Source organism: Brachypodium distachyon, chromosome 2 (genome assembly GCF_000005505.3).
Source record: "Brachypodium distachyon strain Bd21 chromosome 2, Brachypodium_distachyon_v3.0, whole genome shotgun sequence".
In the NCBI taxonomy this organism is placed as follows: domain Eukaryota; kingdom Viridiplantae; phylum Streptophyta; class Magnoliopsida; order Poales; family Poaceae; genus Brachypodium; species Brachypodium distachyon.
The window spans coordinates 45,797,358-45,816,272 of NC_016132.3; the positions used below are offsets into that span (position 1 = coordinate 45,797,358).

At 49.2% G+C, this 18,915-nt stretch overlaps 2 protein-coding genes across 2 annotated transcripts; both read right to left on the minus strand.

Moving 5' to 3' along the window:
• Positions 1–1,566: 1,566 nt before the first annotated feature.
• LOC100841333 (plastidial pyruvate kinase 2) lies at positions 1,567–9,210 on the minus strand. Its single transcript, XM_003569440.4, has 12 exons — positions 8,900–9,210; positions 7,757–8,044; positions 7,258–7,423; positions 6,350–6,484; positions 6,168–6,278; positions 5,986–6,074; positions 5,735–5,797; positions 5,251–5,426; positions 4,477–4,579; positions 4,242–4,390; positions 3,231–3,339; positions 1,567–2,039 (listed from the first exon to the last, which is right to left on the minus strand). The coding sequence occupies exons 1-12, from the start codon at positions 9,140–9,142 to the stop codon at positions 1,932–1,934; spliced, it is 1,740 nt and encodes a 579-aa protein (XP_003569488.1). The 5' UTR covers positions 9,143–9,210; the 3' UTR covers positions 1,567–1,931.
• A 1,562-nt stretch (positions 9,211–10,772) lies between these two features.
• Positions 10,773–11,477, minus strand: LOC100844263. The gene has a single exon (XM_003566907.1). The coding sequence runs from the start codon at positions 11,475–11,477 to the stop codon at positions 10,773–10,775; it is 705 nt and encodes a 234-aa protein (XP_003566955.1).
• Positions 11,478–18,915: the final 7,438 nt, after the last annotated feature.

Sequence of the window (18,915 nt, forward strand, 5' to 3'; positions counted from 1 at the left end):
TGTTTGGGCCGGACACAAAAATGTCCATGTCCGGCATTCGTGCATTTGGGTCGGGCAGTGCATTCAACGGGGCGAGCCAAATTGGGGATAAAATATAGTTGATTTGCATTCATGGATAAAAGTTGATACATGCAAATCTAAAACTAATACACGAAATTAAAAGTAGTACTACTATACTACGATCTACTCTACTCCGAATTGGAGTCCAGGACGATCACCAGGCGGAGTGGTGGCGTCCAACACATCGGCGGCGGCGAAGACCAGTCCTGGTCCGCCATGTCCTCGTCCTCCTCCGGCTGCTCCTAACCTGTCCAAGGCCACCAGGGCTCGTCCTCCCACTCCTCCTCCTCCTCCTCCTCCTTCACCTACACCGGCCACCACGGTGCAGGTTCTTCTTCCCATTCGTCAACGGCAGAAGCGGCGCGGGGACTTCTTGGGCGGAGATGTGGAGCGCGAGCCCGAACTCTGGCCACTCGGCCAGCTCGTCGAGCATGGAGTCCTCCTGCGCCTTGCACAGAATATCCTCTGCCGCCATCATCCGCAGCGCCAGTTCCTCCTTTGATGCCTAGAGGGCGGCCTAGAGGTCGTCGTCGTCCTCCTCCGCTTGCTTGACGGAGGCCTCCCGCGCCTATGTCGACGGGGACGAAGCTACCCTCACGCCGGAGCTCGTGCTCGGACTGGAACTATTGGTCCCAGTATGGCGACTCTGGCGCGTACATGTCCTCATGCCGCTCCTCTGGCGTCAACATCGCCCGCTGCCGCATAATCTCCTCGGCGTGGGCGCGGCCGGTGAGTGGCACGGGTGTCACCGAAACCCGTTCCGGGATCAGGTGCCACCCGTGACGCAAGTGCACGTCCGGCCATGGGAGCGGGATGGCGCGACGCCGGCAGGGCAATGGTGAATGGCGTCGGCCGCGCCCCTCCCATTGCCTCCCCCACCCTCCCCCCGGCCCCCCGCGTAGCCAGCTGGAAGGACCCCGAGCGCATTGCCGCCGGTGCACTCCGGCGCGGCGCCGTCAAGTGCTTCATCTTCCTCCAGAAGGGCTTGGGCGCCATGAGCTGGAGTTTGGGGTTTGAGGGAAGTCGAGACGAGTGGGGTGTGGAGTGGGGAATGGGGGTGACACGGTCCCCATTTAATATGACCGCAACACAGCCGCTGGGTGGCCGACCGATGGGGATAAGGAAGGCGAAGGGGTTTGACCGCACGGATCAACCAGACAGCGTGCCATTTCACGTCTATGGAGACACAAACCCAGCCCAAATTTGGATAATTTGGGCCGAGTTTGCGTCTCCACAGACCGAAATCCGGACATAGAGGGAAATGGGTCGCCATGTTTGAGGTGCGTTTTGTCCGCGAAGGCCGTAACGGACGCGTCCGGTCCAAATGGGTTGCCTGGCTGGAGTTGCACTGACACATCTGATCTCTAATTGAACCATTTCATTGGGCTTCTACAAAAGCTGAACCGAAAACAAATAAGATAAAAACACTTGCTGCCACGTTACCAACATGACGCAACTTCTAGTTACATTGCCCAAAGCATTTCTATGGGTCCCATTGCACTTCTGTTGATGCACAATTGCACTTTATTAAATACTCCATAAGTCTTTGCCAGATACTGATAGAAAGATTGTATGACACAATTGAGAACCCTACAATACTCCCAAGCTACAGCTAAACCGGATTGAAGAAACGGTTGGTCAAACCCTTATACATGGAAGAAAGTTACTAGCAGACAACAACCAGAGAGAATACAGTCACAACGCTTAGCTCTCACACTATCACACATACATATCTAGCAAACAGGTAGCTCATGGCTTGAGGACATCAGTAATGCCGGTGCGGTATTATAATCAGACCTTTAAACTTACAGGAATCACAGAGATACCTTTCGTTATTGGCCGTGCCAATCAAATACTACAGATCATCCTCGTCAAACCTTCCTAACCTGAATATTGTGGGTGGATTGCGACCTCCAGATGGGTTGCCTGCCACTTTGAACGAGTGCAACTTCCTCACCTTCCTTCACCATTCCATGCTTCTGTAAAAGTGTAGCATATCATGTTAGAACACCATGCATCAACAAGCATAAACATTAGGCATGGGTGCATCCATGAGAAATTTGGAGGGCCGCGACGACAAGAAGTCACCAATGTACACCAAGACGAGACCGGAGCAAGAGGAGGCGATGCTAGGGAGAGGGGAGGGGGGTCAGGCTGGGACAAAGACGGAAGGCAGCGGCGGTACTCCCGCCAGTAGCAGCTAGGGCATTGTAGATGCCAACTGGCTGTTGTGGGATCTATGCGTTTACCGACATAAAGAGCATGCCTCTGCATGAACCACTTGAGTGTATTTTGGCAAGCAGCACAAGAGGGTTTGTGGACTACCTGTGGCTGCCACTTTCACCCTAGTACTCCTTCCATCCCAAAATAAGTGATGTGGATTTGTATATATACAAATCCACGTCACTTATTTTGGGATGGAGGGAGTATCATAAACAAGAAATAGTAGAAAAATGTATGTGAAATAGTGGATACTAGAATTGAACATGCACATTAATGAGAAAATCCTAGAACTTCTCCAACTAGTTTTTCCTATCCTTCTAATTAAGCACACAAATAATGGTCAAATGTGCTTGCTTGTTTAGTTAGTACTCCATCAAAATATAGAAATTTCTAGAGGTTTAGATTTAAAATTCTGTCGAGTACTTTGTATATCTTACATGTGTTTATGTTCATTTGATATGAAATCAAACTGTAGAGAGACAAAATGATGTGTAAAATGATGTGTCATCTCTTTAGCATCATCTTTTGTACTAAGACTTGATAGAAATTAGAATTCATGCATGATTGCTTTATCATGGTATCCGTTTTTAGGCGACAAATGATGTTAGTTTTAAGCAGCAAATGATGTCAGTAGCTGCAGTTTGCAAGTTTGCAGACCAAGTTATGTGAACACGTACGACGTTAGTGTGCATTTCATAACTGACGAACAATATGTTAGTGGGATGTGCAGCATAGGATAGAAATTCAATCCTTCATCATTCTTGACCACAATCGAGCCACAAGGGTAGACACTTAAAAAAAACTACTCCCTCCGTCCCATATTAAGTGCCGAAATATTACATGTATCCAGACGTTTTTTACATATAGATACATCCATATTTGGGAAATTTGAGTCACTTAATATGAGATGGAGGGAGTAAAAGGGATATGATCTGATCAGTGATTACCAGCAAGTAAGACAAAGCATCACCAAATGTCTTCTCTGCACAATCAGAAAATTCCATCTGAACTGGGCAAACGCCTTGGTACAGAGCCAATCGTTGTCTAACTCTCTCCCTGCAAACAGTAAGGAACATCAATTGCGTGCTCAGAAATACCAGATTTGTAAAGGAAAATATTAACAAAAGGAGCAACTATATGATAGTCCTAGAATTCTGAGAACTGATCCATAGCAAAGTAGTAGTATCCTAATGGTATGACCCTGCTACCAGGGTTCGAATCCTGCCAGGAGCAAACTCTGGTATGTCATGGTCACTTCTACCTTAATTAAATTCTGATGGGCCCCTTCTCCATTGGACTAATTTTTTTTATTATAATTCTAGAATACTAAATCTAGCGTACAATCTTCAGATCAGTTGTCCCCCACAGTATAACAAAAAATATATACCACCACAACATTATTTAAATTCAGTTTCCTCATTGATGACCTCTTCTCCTATTGAATACTAATGATTGATATTTCACCAATCAAATAGACTTTTATGAGGTTAACATTTCCCGGTGGAGGGTCTAGGAACATCTTAATGCACAATGTTAGGGATACTGGATTCATCCAGAATAAAAGGAACTTAGCACAGCTGGTTTCCAGCCCAGATGCTGGTGAATTACATGATATATATGATTCTGGTAATGAACTGAGCGATCATATATATGATTCAAAGCAAATGAATACAAGGGTTTGTCACTAAAACTAGTATATGGGCACACGATAAGCACACCATTTTTTTCTTGCTTGTTCCGAAGGTTATCTTTATGACTGGATGACAAGGCTAGAAAGATTGTGCATTCAGTATTGCTAATTACTAGAACTGAATAACCGATATGCTAACTTCTGTTTAGTTGATAATAGATGTTCACAGATATGAATTTTATTGTTGATTATTTTTATGCACAATAGAAACTATGTGCGTTTCATCTTCTTGGTGACACAGACTAGAGCAAAAGAACATAAATCTTACTGATCTGTGAAGGCAAATATGGTGCCTGATGGGCGGTAGTGACTAAGTAGGATAGACATAAATCCTGTCCTGGTGAAAACAACAATTGATGTGCCAAGTGTATTGGCCATCATTGTTGAATGATAAGCAAACATCTCGCTCATGTGATTCTACAGGGGGGAAAAGGTAATTAGAGAAATAAGAAGCTGGGTTAAGTACTTAAGTGACTTAGGGGTTGGAATATTGCAGTTCAGACCTTGAACACCTGGCCAAGGTTAGATGGTGTTTCCCCACCAGTAATAGTGGCTTCCGTTCTCAGTGCAACGGTGTGCATGACCTTGACAGCCTTCAATGGAAATCTGCAGAGATCAAGTGGTAAGCTTCGTAATTTATCTATCTTGAATACACGTCACAAGACTTTCAAGCATCTGTTACAGAAACCAAAGAAGTGACAAAGATTGCAACTAAACAACATCGGAACAAGTCATATATTCATGTTTTACAGCTTGTTAGTTCAGCAAGTCTAAAACCATGAAACCAAGAGCTAACTAGAAGTAAAACAAAACAACATGACACTGCAAGTTCAGAGTTAAATATTAAAAGTTTGAGTTAACTAGCCTAATTTATTCAGGAGAAATAGAATCAGAATAAAAGCATCAAGAGTTAAAAATGTACCGGTATTTCACTGCTAGATATGCATACTAAAAGTTTAGTTAATTTCTGGAACTTTTGAAGCATGCAATCACAGAACAATATACTCTACTACTAAATAATATGAATCAGTAACAAAAATTCAGTTAACTCTAGTTAGTTAAACTATGAAAAATCGTTTTCTTTGAATCATATATATTATTAGTTAAACTATTAAAAATTAAGTTAACTCTAGTTAGTTAAACCAGTTGATTATTTTTATGCACAAAACAGTTATCTCTAGTTAGTTAAACTATTAAAAATGAAATATGTTTTGCTCATACAGTCAGCTAAAAAATCAAACATCTTTTGCTATGCATAAGAAAAAGAAAACACTTACTTTCCATGTGCAGTTTCCCCAGAAAGCATAACTGCATCAGCACCTTCCCGGACAGCTATAGCAATGTCTGAAACTTCTGCTCGGGTTGGAGTTGGATGAACAATCATGCTTTCTAACATATTAGTGGCGACAATAACAGCTTTTCCCATACTCCTGCACATTCTAATAATTTCTTCCTGCATGAAGAGACATGAAATTTTATGAATGCCATGTGTATCTTATGTACAATCAACTAAGCAAGCACAGAAAGTTCAGATCAGATAGCTACCTGCATGCAATGTATAGACAAGCGAGTGCAAAACGACCCTCGGCTAGTAAATAATATATTTTTCAAGCAATTTGTAAAATACATACATAAAATGGGAAGTGGTTATTGTATTGAGTGCACTCGATTGCATGGCTTGTCTCTTAAACAAAATAGCTGAGCAGAGAAGTGGGCATTTAGTGCAATGGACTGTGAGCAATATGATCGATTACTTCATACCTGTAACAGCGGTACCTCCTCAATAGGGAGTTCAGCTCCTAAATCGCCCCGGGCAACCATAGCCTACAAAATTCACATTTCATTCATCAAAACTTCAAAAGATAAAAGTAAAAATGATAAATACTCGCACCACAAACCAGAATAGGAAAAAGAAAGAGATGAAACCCTTTTCATGATACCCATACAGTTCAAAACCTTTCGTATCAAATTCATCTTGCTTAAAGTCAATAATATCAAAATCAACTTCTTACCCCATCAGATGCTGTGATGATTGAATGTAAGTTTGGAATGGAATCTGCACTTTCAATTTTCACAATTACGTGTATATCTGCATTGCAGCCTGAGAATGAAAATAAAATAAATATGATCAAAATCATAATCAAACAGTGGCCACATAATTGTTTATAAAGTTAAAGTAGGGATTAATTATTACTTCTGAGATAATCCTTCAATTCATGCACAACTTGAGCATCTTTGACAAAAGAAACAGCATAGCAATCAACCTGATTTTCCACTCCGAACTTGATATCATCCCAATCCTTATCTGCAAGTTTGGAAAGCAGGCATGACACAAGAGCATCTGCATCACTCGATAAAAGATATGTTGACTATTACCAGTGATTGATGGCAAGGTTGCGCTCTTGCCACGAACATTCAGGTGACGTCTGGATTTCAATTCACCTCCATCAATAACTTCACATTTCACAGAATCTTCAGTTTTTGACTTGACCAAAAATGACATCATTCCTCCTGAATAAGCAACATGTTGATCACTAAAGCACAATATAAAATCACAAAAATTTGAAGTTACATAATTAAAATACATTCATCTCTCAAGTGGAAAAAAAATACAAAGAAGACAGGCAGAAGGATGTTACACAGGTATCTGGTGTTCTAATTTAACTGTTAATCAGTTGTGCACAATTAAGCAATAGCACCTGCAAATAAATGTTGGTGAACTCCAACTCAGAAATTTGGCTACGGCAAGTAACTATGCCTAAACATTACAAGCAATGTTGGAAACACTTTGTCTGCACATGGATACTTGCATAATCCATGACTCCATACTACTTCCTCCTTCCCAGTTTATAAGTCACCCACACATTTCAAGGTTCAACTTTGACCATCGCTCTGACCAATACGATGTGAATTATGTGCCATGAGAATTTGCATTTGAAAAAAGTTTCTAATGGTAAAACTTTTATGGTGAATAACTCATATATTAATTGTTTATAACTGATGGTCAGAGTTAAATTTGAAATGCACGAACGCCTTATAAACTGGGAACGAGGGAGAAGTACGCCGTAGCCGCACAAATGTATTCTACTAGGGAAGCAATAAGAGCAAGTGTGTGTGCCACTATACAAATTAATTTAATCAAGCTTCACTGGCTAATTTAGTACTACTAAACAATTCAGATAAACTGATTTGCTGCATTTGCACACGCTGTACACAATCATGTGTCAGTAAACAAAAGGGCTAAATAATCAAATGTCAGATAGGGAAAAGAAATACCCACATACCATCGACAAGGAGCATGTCACCGGCTTCTACATCATTAACAAAGTCATCGTAGTTAACACTAACACATGTCTCAGTCCCAACTCCCCTCTTAATTGTAAAGGTGAACTCCTGGCCTGGTTCCAAGAATATAGGCTGAGGCAAATCTCCACTCCTAACTTCTGGACCCTGAGGTGTAAAATCTAGCTTATGTCAGAGCAATCGAAGTACTCCCTCCGTTCCATAATTCTTGTCTCGAATTTGCCCAAAAATGGATGTATCTATTCCTAAAAAGCGTCTAGATACATGTAATATTTCAACAAGAATTATGGAACGGAGGGAGTATGATATAACAAAAGAATGGCAGCATCAAAACGTCCGATCCCAGTATCTACTAGTAGAGAAAATGGTGTGCGAGCATAGCATGGGCATGACAGATTTAAAACAAGACTAGTACCAAAAAAAGCGGCTTCTGTAGACATCCATCAGTGTGTAAAAGCTCCGAAACAAAGTAATACAAACCTTGGTGTCAACCATAATTGCAATGACATTGTCCTTTGTTTGCGCATTGTACTCCTTTACTAAATCGATAACTTTCTGGTGTGATGCATGGTCTCCATGTGACATATTAAGCCGAGCCACGTTCATGCCAGCCTCGGCAAGGTTCCAGATCATTTCCCTTGTGTTGGTTGAGGGACCAATGGTGCACACTATCTTTGTCTTGCGCCTAACATTTGGTTTAGACCACACACCATTGGCTGCTGTTGCAAGTTGCTGAATAGCCTTAAGATGCTGGAAGTTCTCTTCTTCCTGTCAAGAAGTATTACTGATAGTAAGTCTCAATTGATCGATTCATAAGGTTCCTTACATGACATCACCCTGTTATATTGTAACTGGCTAATTGCAACACACAGCACACCACAATGAATAACTGTTTGTCATAGTCAGAGCAAATTAGAAAACAAGAATCCAAATCTCCATGTTGATCGTAAATTTGTGTAGCTTATTGGACGAGTGGTTTGAACAAGACTTGCAGTTGAGATTTAACCAAAGTGATCAGAAGTAGCATATCCTTATTTGAAACATCTCATCCATGTTGAGATAATCTCAATAACAGTTCCCACTGTTAATACTGTTTGCGTCCAGGGAAACGTTCCTTAACTAATTCAACACTTCAAATGTCCATTCTGCAAACACTAACGTAATAAATAGCCATCAACTGAACTAGAAACTAACAAGTCAGATGTAAAGTAAGCCTAAAAGGGGAATGGGAATATACGGCGCCTTTACATTTAATACACATTTTACAACATTCTATAATCAAAACGAAACAGGCAGATTTTGGTACCAGCCTGGCAAGTTCCTACGGATGCATGCAACGCAAGAGCAAAAGCAGACGACAGAATTGAAATAACCAAGGCATGTACAAAAAAACGTGAGAAAATGACATCTCGAACAATACCGTGCTCTAAATTCCACCGCCAGACACGAAAATGATGCCCAAGGCGCGACAAATCCGATTTCACCGTCAAGGAGAAGTCAATTTCACGCCCGAAAGTAACCGGACACCACGAAAACCCCACCCCGGCCCCAAATCCACCGCGGTTCCCCAGCTAGCAACCAGGTGAGCTGCCGAGGTGCTAGTCAAGTACGAGGAAGAGCTACCTTGACGACGTCATCGTCGGGAGACACCGGCAGCACCACGGCGTCGGCTTGCGGCGCGCGGCTAATGACCGAGGCAACGGAGGACTCACGACGACCCCTCGAGGACACGCTCCACGCCACCCTCGCGTCGCGCGGCCCGAAAGGCAGCCTCGCCGCCGGCCGGAGCGAGTCCGTACCAGACGCGCCACCGAGCGGCCTGACCGCGCCCGCCACGCCCGACGCCGCTGCTGCTACCTGCGCCATCTGGATTCGGAAGTGGAGATGAGGTGGTGAGGCGTCAAAGGGGGGCGTGCGTGTGTGTCGTGAGCAGTGGGGGAAGATGTGTTTGGGTTTAAGCCGGTGGGACGGCTTCGTTTGTATCGAAACGGGTACGAGGTGGTCCGCGGCTGAGCTGGCTTTTCAGTTCGCGTAGCCCCTTGCTCGCCCCGTCCAGCTGGGCGCTCACTCGCGCTCGCGCCTTGGGAGTCCCCGTCGTGGTTTGGCTGGGGACTCGATCGGAGCCTGGGAAACTGCAGAGAGCTCTTGGTCTTGGGTCGCCATTTCCTCGCACAGTTACGAGTTCTTGAGCGTGACTTTTCCTAAAAGAAAGGTGCGACTTTGGAAGTTCTGCACCGGCATCCTCGATCGATGGATTATTTCGATATGTCACAGTCACACCACCACTGTCACACGTTCACGTCAGCTGATAGATTATCGTATCCTTGAGGCGATCACCTCCAAGGCTCCAACGACGATTGATCTTCCTCAGTGCCTCTCGCATTTAAAACTTGGCTTGCTCATGGGGATGCAAACGGGATCCTGCAAAAGTTTCATTTTTTTAAATTTTCTATTCAAAATTTTGTTCAAAATTTGAATAAAAGATTTGAGAATTGAACTAGAAGCGGGATTTTCGCGGAATCCCGTTTGCACCCTTACTTGCTCATAATTATTTGATCGATTGATTCTTTCGACATGTCACTCACAGATTCACGTGAGGTATACCATAAGGTGAACGATTCTTAATCTTAATCACTCTTTTGGTCCCATCACTAATTTATTTGCACTTCTAGTTTCTTGGTTCCGCGTCACACTTCAGGACGCCTTCATAACCTGAGGCTGAGGCTTTTGACATAATGACGCGCGCCCTCTCAGGACATGCCCGTTCATGTGGCCTCTAGCAACGCTCCGACACCCTCCTATGAGTGGTGTGCACCGTTTCCATTGACATTGCGAGAATATGTCAGTCAACTCCTTCAGACAATGTGTAGTCAGAGAGATGACAACCATGGAAAAGGGATGGCAGTTGGGGCTAGGGTTCACCTTTCAGTGCCCCGTGTGGGGCGACATGAGATCTTGTTTTTCAGTCCGTGCTCCGCTCATGTGCAGTACTCCCTCTTTTTCACAAATGTTGGCGTATTTAGTTTCGTTAAGGCAAGACTTTTACCAAAAAATACTTTATTAATACTTTTTCATTCCATAATTCTTGTCTCGAATTTGCTAAAAAATGAATGTAGCTATTCTTAAAAGCGTCTAGATACATGTAATATTTCGACAAGAATTATGGAACCGAGGAAGTATGTGTTTTTTAAGGCATGAAATGTATATCAATAAATTTGTTTTCAAAAGTTTTTGCTAATAACCCTAGTCTCCTATTATATAAATTGCATATTAATAAAGCTATTAGGATCAAAGTTTTGTTTTAACGAAACTAAATACGCCAAATGAGGAAATAGTTCTCTGGTTAGTGGGTGAAGGAGTTTGCTTTGCTTTTTGTTGGGACACAGTGTCTTTGCAAACAAATGAAGTCTAATTTAACACGTTGAATTGTTGGGAAATCATAAAGTCCAAGTTTTTACATTCGCCGGAAACAAGACACAAAGTGCATCTTGAAAACTCAAACACCGTGATTGCAGAGCAGCCGGCGGCCAACGTCGAAGGACACGAAGGCGTCGATGCAAGCGTAGCGGACCTGCTCCCACGTCAGGTGCTCCGAGGACCAGTCGCTCAGGGTCACCCGCTTGGGCTTGTCGATGAGCGCCCCCATCACCTCCCGCGCCAGGGTCTTGAGCCCCGACTGCCGGAGCTTCGGGCGGTGGAGCACATCCGCCGCGACCTCAGGCAGGTCCATCGTGTACGCCACCTCAATCCCGCAGTCCTCGCGCAGCCGCTGCTCGTCGCCGCCGACCCCGACGGCGACGAAGCAGTGGTCCGGATTGGCGAGGAACTCCGCGAGCTGGTGAGGGACGTAGTCGGCGTTGAAAATCTGGAAGACCAGGCAGCGGTCGCCGACGCAGAGCTGGAGGAGGGCGATTTGGAATGACTTGGCCCGCCTGCCCTTGTGGGAGATCTGGCGCCATTCCGTGTCGAGGCCGACGATGAGGCAATGTTGGACGTCGGCATCCTGTGGCTCAGCTGCTTGGACCTCCTCGTGGAACCGCTGCTGCACCTCTTTGAGAAAGCACTCGACGAGGTAGCCCGAGTTCGTGACCGTGGTGCGGATGCTGGTGCCGTCGTCCATGATGACGTCCGTGTGGATCTTGTCTGCCCTTGAGCGACGACCAGACGCCACCTGGCGAGGTGCGTGGTAGGTGATTGCCATTGGGTCGATTCGATCGATCAGCTTTGCGTGTTACTACGTGAATTGATCGCTCTCGTTTCTCGATCGGCCTTCGAGGTGTGTCTTCGCTTGATCTTAGATTTGCTTCTATGCTTGGGACCTACCTGACGATTTTCTCCGTAACCTTTGTGTCTGCTTGGATATGTATATATAGGGCTGAACGGCGCGCTAATCGACCGGTACTTAGTCCGAGTCCGAGCAGGGGTACTGCTCGGCGGCTAAGACAACTCGGCTCATACGCTGAGTCCGAGTAGGTTACGAGGTGGGCTAATTAAATTGAAGGGTGCAGACGTGCAGTACTCGATCAGCAACTTTCCGCGAGATTCCAATCATCAGGCTTGTGATCAACGCGCTTTTTTTTTCCAGACATTATCTATTGCCACCAAGTGGCTAAGGTCTCAAACACCTGTGTTGGCGACGTCCACCGAATACCTCTAAGAACAGGAAAGGAAACCCTACTTCTAAAGAGTCCAGCCACCTCCCAACGTGCCGCCTCCTCCACAATCCCGTGCAGCACCTGATGAACCGAGGGAGTAGCCCCATTGAAGACAACGTCGTTCCTATGACGCTAGATAGCCCAAGAGACCAATCCGAACGCCGTCCAGACGTCCCTCCTGTCTCCAGCGGGTACCGGCAGCAAAGTCCACCAGACTCTGATATCCACCTCCCCAGCTGGCAGCCATTCAGGATGGCCCCAACCCATGAGCAAAGGAGACCAAACCTGACGAGAGAACACACAACCCAGCAGCAGGTGAGAGATCGTCTCCTGCTCCTGGTCACACAGCGGGCAACGAGGCGGATGCTGAAGCCCCCTCCTCTGCAGCCAGTCGGCAGTCCAACACCTGTCACGAACCGCCAATCACAAGAAGAACCGACACTTGTTCGGCGCCCGTGAGCGCCAAACCATGTCAGCCATCGGGTCCACCATCCGTCCTGCGAAGAGGTGAGCATAAGCAGACCTAGCAGAGTATTGCCCATTGTTCGCCCAGTTCCACAACATGACGTCCTCCCCCGTCTCCGGTAGCTGAAAGCCCCACAGGCGATCCTAAAGGGTGAGGAATTCTAGGATGGCATCTGGTCCCAGGTCAGGCCTGACATCACTTAACCATGCGCCAAGCAAACCCTCACGCACAGTGCGAGAGCGCAGGAAGCGCGGCCTCACCCCTGCCGAAAGCCTAGGAAAGGCATCTCAGATGCGGACGCCATCCAGCCACCGGTCACACCAAAACAGCGTATTGCGACCATCTCCCAGCCTAGAAGAGGTGGCCGCCTCGAAAACGTCCTCAACCTCCTTCGTCGTACCAAAACCTAGCTCACGCCAGGGTTTGGAGTCATCCACCCTTTCGAGCCACCTCCAACGAACCCGAAGCGCAGTGTTGAGGGGAGCAAAGTTCGGGATCCCCAGCCCCCCCAACTGCTTGGGAAGGCACACCTGGTCCCAGGGCACCGAACAGTGCCCCCCCCCCGCACCTCCTTCCTCCGCTTCCACAGAAAGCCACGGCAGACCTTGTTCAGCGCATGCAAGGTCTTCCCCGGCAGGTCAAGCGACATCATTGAGTACACCGGAATGGACGCAAGGGTGGACTTGATAAGCACCAGCCTCCCCCCTTTGGACAAGAGAGGTGCCTTCCAAGAAGCCAGCCTGTTCTCCACCTTGTCAACGACGGGCCGAAGCTGTGCCGCCGACAACTTCCTGACCCCCAACGGCAGCCCCAAGCAGGTGCACGGGAAGTCTTTCACCGCACATTGGAGTTGCGAGGTAACCAACACCTTCTGCTCCTCAGAGCACCTTATGAGATGGGCCGAGCTCTTCAAAAAGTTCGTGCGCAGTGTTGGGAATATGCCCTAGAGGCAATCATGTATGATGTAATTCCCAATGTATTCATAAATATTATTAAGTTGTCCTTGTTTGAACATCTGATATGTATCATTGAATATGTGATTTGATTGTGGAACTATATATTCATGTTGTTCATACTAAATTGTCCTTAGTCATTGAGGTTGTGCTGGACACATAACCTAGACTAATGTGAAAGTTGGCTGATGACTCGGTTCCACTTGTCATGGGCATGGTGATGTCATTCCAGTTTACACGGACTCGGCTAAAGAGTTTAGCGAGTCGGACTGACCCATATTGAGATGCAACGAGTAGGTCGTCATTTGCATGTCTCAATCAATGTAATCCTTAGACCTGAGGTTATCGCACAATCCGAGTTGTGGATCACCAACTTAGGTTCTGTCAAACGTTGTTCCGTAACAGGGCAGTTATAAAGGCAGAGTTCGGGTTGACTGAGAATCAAGCTGTGTGATGTGGATAACCAAGATGGGATTTTGCCCCTCCGACTGGAGAGATATTCTCTGGGCCCTCTCGAGTGATATGATTCGGGAAGCATGGCCATGCGCGACTTGGTTAACTGTTAACCGGGTCGATCGACTAAGAGTTAGTCGGATGAATCGTATATCACAGATCGAGAAGAGAGTTGAACTATTAAAGGGATGACGATTAATCGCCTATAGTTCGACAAGGTATATCGTGAGGCAAAAGGGACTAAGACGTATGTCACATTGGAAGGTACGTCGTCATGACTCGATGGTACTTGGGAGTCGGCACGTTCTGCTAGGAGCCGCTACCGATTGATCGATTGTGAGTCGGACTCCAATCGTGTCCAAGTCACCATGAGCCTGTGGGGTCACACACTTAAGAGCGGGAGCAAGTATTTGGTCGGGTTGGACCCGAACTGGAATTGGGCTGACAATGCGAGTTGGACTCGCAGGGTGGATGGGCCACAAGGCTTGGAGCCCACTTCCACTCGATATATAAGCAGGGGCGTGGGATGCCTAAGGGGCACGGTTTTTCCACTCTCATGCGTTGAGAACCCTAGCCCGATTCAGTTCAACCGTCGCACCGGACCTAGCAGTCCGCCGCCGGAGCTCCTCCTCGCACGTGTGGATACCGGCAGAGGTGCTGTACGTTCAGCACTTCGACGATCGCGGGATTGGATCGGATCGAGGGACTGCACTGCATCAAGACGCCGCATCGATAATCCGCAACTGCGCGTCTAGTGGTAATCCTCGTGGCCTTCTACCTCGGCTAGATCTTGGGAGTTCGCGTAGGAAAAGTTTTTGTTTATCTCTACGCGCCCCTTCACGCAGCTCCGATGCCACACCAAAGTCCTCGACCAAGGCCGCACAACCGCAAATGTCCAGCCACGTCGACCTCAGGAAGGTGAAAGCCTTGCTCCGCAAACATCAAAGTGCGGTGCCGAAAGCCTCGCTCTGCCAAGCTCGATAGAACCCCGGCCTCCACCGCACGCTCCAGCAAGCAATGGAGCACGCCCATCACAAGAATGAACAGCAATGGCGAGAGCGGATCCCCCTGACGAAGCCCACGTCTGTTGAAAATCGTGTCCCCAGGGATGCCATTGAGAAGCACCCCCGTGGACGCCGAAGAGGGAAGGTCACAAATCAAAGCGCGAAATTTAGGGCCAAACCCCCTCTTGACCAGAGTCTCAAGGAGAAAGCCCCAATCCACCGTGTCAAAGGCCTTGGAGATATCAAGCTTTAGGAGGATTGCCGCAACCCGATCGCAATGCAGTTTGCGCGCCACCCTTGCACCAGCCTGAAGTTGTCATGCAGGCACCAACCTTTAACGAAGGCACTTTGGTGGGGACCAACAAAGGCGGGCAGGAAAGGCGCCACCCGAGTGGCCAGAACCTTTGCCACAAGCTTGGCGAAGCTGTGGATGAGGCTGACCGGTCTGAAATCCTTGACCTCCACTGCACCGGGACGCTTAGGCAACAGAGCGATCAAAGGCTGGTTGGCCGCGCCCAATCCACGAACATCCCCACGATCCAGAGAGTGGAAAGCCTCCATCACATCCTCCTTAATGATGTCCCAACAAGCCACATAGAATCGACCGGTGAAACCATCCGGCCCAGGAGCCTTGTCAAGCTCCTGAGACCTAACCACCGACCAAATCTCCTCCTCCGAGAACCCCTCCTCCAGCGCCGACAGATCACAGCTCAGCACTTGCAAGACATCAAGGTAAAGTGTGAAATCCCGACTCGGGGCACTACCCAATAGATCGGCAAAGAAGCCATCCACCTCGGCAGCCTTAGCCTCATGCTCCGCCACCAAGACCCCATCCACAGACAGGTGGGAGATAAAGTTCTTTCTCCGATGATGGCTCGCCTGAAGGTGAAAGAACTTCGTGCATGCATCCCCCTCCTTCAACCAAGTCACCCGAGAACGCTGCCTTGCAATAGTGCGCTCCAAGGAACCAAGACCTAGCAGCTTCCGCTTAAGAACCCGCCTCAGGTCCCTCTCCTCCTGCGTCAAGGGACCCTCGTCCATCGCCGCATCAAGCCGCAATATGACCTCCGTGGCAACAAGGATTTGCAACTTGATATTCCCAATGAACCGAGCGCTCCAGCTCCGAAGCCTCCTTGCCGCCACACACAGTCAAGAGCCAAGTCGCTTGAAGGGGTTACGAATGTCATGCCCCGTGTTCCAAGCCGTCTGCACCACCTCTAGAAACCCATCCACCTTGGGCCAAAAGCTCTCAAAGAAGAAGCGTCGGCCCGTTTGGAGTTGGGCCTCCAAAGCCACCAAGAGAGGGCAATGGTCCGAAGTCGACATGCTCAAAGCTGAAAGAAAGGAGCCAGGAAAAGCCAGCTCCCAATCAACGGTCGAAAGCACTCGATCCAGCTTCTCAAGCGTCGCCACCTCCCTCTCGTTCGACCAAGTATAACGCCGCCCGTTGAGGTAAAGCTCCTTGAGCTCAAGCTCACGAAGCCATCTCCTGAACTTACCCATCAATCTTTTATTGATGTTCTCATTGCTCTTATCTCCCGGGTCTAAGATAAGATTAAAATCACCTGCCACAAGCCACGGTCCAGCGTGAAGGTCCCTAATATATCGCAACTCTTGCAAGAAGAGGATCTTGTCCACATCCGATTGAGGCCCATAGACAATCGTGAGCCACCAACTCAGATTGACCCTGAGCGTGAAACAAGCCGTCACAGCATTAGTCGACATGTGAGGATTAGAGAGCGTCACCACGTCCCCTTTCCACACCACAATGATGCCACCGCAAGTTCCATCCGCAGGCAAAAAGAAAAACGAGTCGAAGCCCGGGTCACAACATTCCGAAACAATATACGGAGAAACCACGTTCAGTTTAGATTCTTGAGGTCCCACCACACAAGCCCCAGAAGAGACCACAACCTGTCTAACCGCCGTACGCTTGGCCCGAGAATTCAGGCCCGTACATTCCACACTAATAAGCTTGTAGACTCAGCCATAAGCAAGCCCACCACCACCGCGACCGAGGCCCAGCCCGGCCCACCACCAACTAGGCCGTGATGGCATCGCCCTCACCAGTCTCCAACGGAAGCACATCAGGCTCCCAGCCAAACAGCGCCAGGATGGCCGCAATGTGCTCAGAGCTCAATGGCCGCACGAAGAGCTTCGTGTACGCCTCGAGAGCCTCTTCCCCGATTTGCTCTCCCTCTCGCGCAATACCAAGTCGGTGCATGAGCTCTCTCTCCTCCCTCTTCACACCAACCGCCGGCGTAAGCCGGCCAGCAATCCGCCTGCTCCGACGGATGGGAGACGGGCTGACCACCTTACGCCTCAACCGTCGCCCCGCCGACCGCTGCAACAGAGGCGAAGGCGAACGCCGCATCGTCCCCCTGAAGTCCGCAATGGCCTGCTCCACATTTGCCCTCGAATCCACACCCGGGGAGGCCGGAGGCGACCTCGCCACCAGCGTGATGCTCACCGTGAATGTACTCAGAGCCGGCTGCGTCGTGACCGGCGAACCCCCCCTCGGAAGGCGTCTCCCGCCAACCAAGCCGTGCCGAGCCAGGCAAGACGGTGGTGCCGCCTGTGGAGTCAGCCGACCCCACCACCGAGCTCTCCCCTTACGTATCCATGCCAGCAAGTACGGGAATCGGGGAATCCGGGCCAGCAAGAACAGGAGCCGTCAACGTAGGGCAGGGCAAGATGCACGCCTCCAAGCGCATCGGGTCCCAGCCATCATCCACCACAACCTCGCAGCCTGGAAGGAGGGAGAGCATGGCGACAACCTCCTCCATACCCACGGCCAGAGATCCCTCCACCATCTCCACCCAGGGTAGCAAGGCGGGCACATAAGCCGGCGCCGTCGCAGAGAGGCGCGACCAGTCGGCCACCATCAGGCAGCCTTCCGCGACCCGACCTCCAACCCAGGTTCCTCGAGGCCGATTGCCGAAATCATCCGAATCCACTTGGCCCCTCACACATGAGAAGTAGTTCCTCCACGCCTCCCGGGCATCATGCGCGCCACCATAGGAGCACCCAGGATCCCCATCATTGCCACTATCACCATTGTCAGAGGGGCCATCCATGGACAAGGTCCTATCAGTCGATTCCCTCTGATTGTCCACCTGGAGTAGATGAATCAACACCTTGTATTCCAGAAGTTGCAACTCCTCCGGAATCAGATCCTCCGGGGCCAACATCAAGTCGTCATCCCCATCCACGAGAGCTGGCGGCTCAACGATCTGCAGGGTCGTCTCCCTCGGGACCAAATTCGGGTCCGGAGTCCAAGGAAAGACCCGGAACCTCCCCATGTCCTCCCTGCTTGCCGTAGTCGAACCCAGCCTCTCCACAACACATGACGGTCCAAGAATTGACGCCGCCGTGCCAAAGCTCCAGGCCTGCGACGGCACCCCGTCGAGCTCAAGATGAACGCGGAAATAGAGGGTGCGCCCCACCGCCTGCCGGAACCTGTTCCACGCCGAAAACCTCAGAGAAAAGCCCCGACCGCCAATCTCGCCGGCAGCCAGCACTACATCACGCCCCTCCCGTGAACGGAACACCACCAGAAAGTCATCTGGCCAGAATCGGTGCGCGGTGAAGGTGCCCTCAAGCCCCGGGAAGTGACCCACAAGGGCCAGAGAGACAGAAGAGAGTGGCACACGGGGCCTCGTCCCTGTCACCGAGGCGACAAGACTCCATTCCAGCGCCGCCTCCTCCTCCTTCAACTGCGCCGTCCGGGAGATGATGCAGGTCTCCACCCTTGGCCGGAGAGAGGCCGCGCCCCAGGGCAGGGCAGCCGGAGCCACCGCCGTCAAGGCCGATGCCGCCTCCTCCCCTGTCAGGTTCTCACACGCCGATGCCCCCACTCGCCCAAGGCGAGCCAGAAGGGCCAGCCCAGGCCGCTGCCCACCATGAATCAGAACCGGCGATGCTTGCGTCGTCGGCACCTCCATGCCCCGCGCGACAGGAGGCTCCTGCGAACGCACCGACGGTGCCACGCGTCCACGCCCACCTGGGCAACCACAGCGGGCCGCACCGGGCCCCGCGGAGCAGGCCCCTGCGCCCCCCCCCCCAGGCCGAGCCGGCGGGGAACCACTTGAGCTGCGACGCTCCCTGC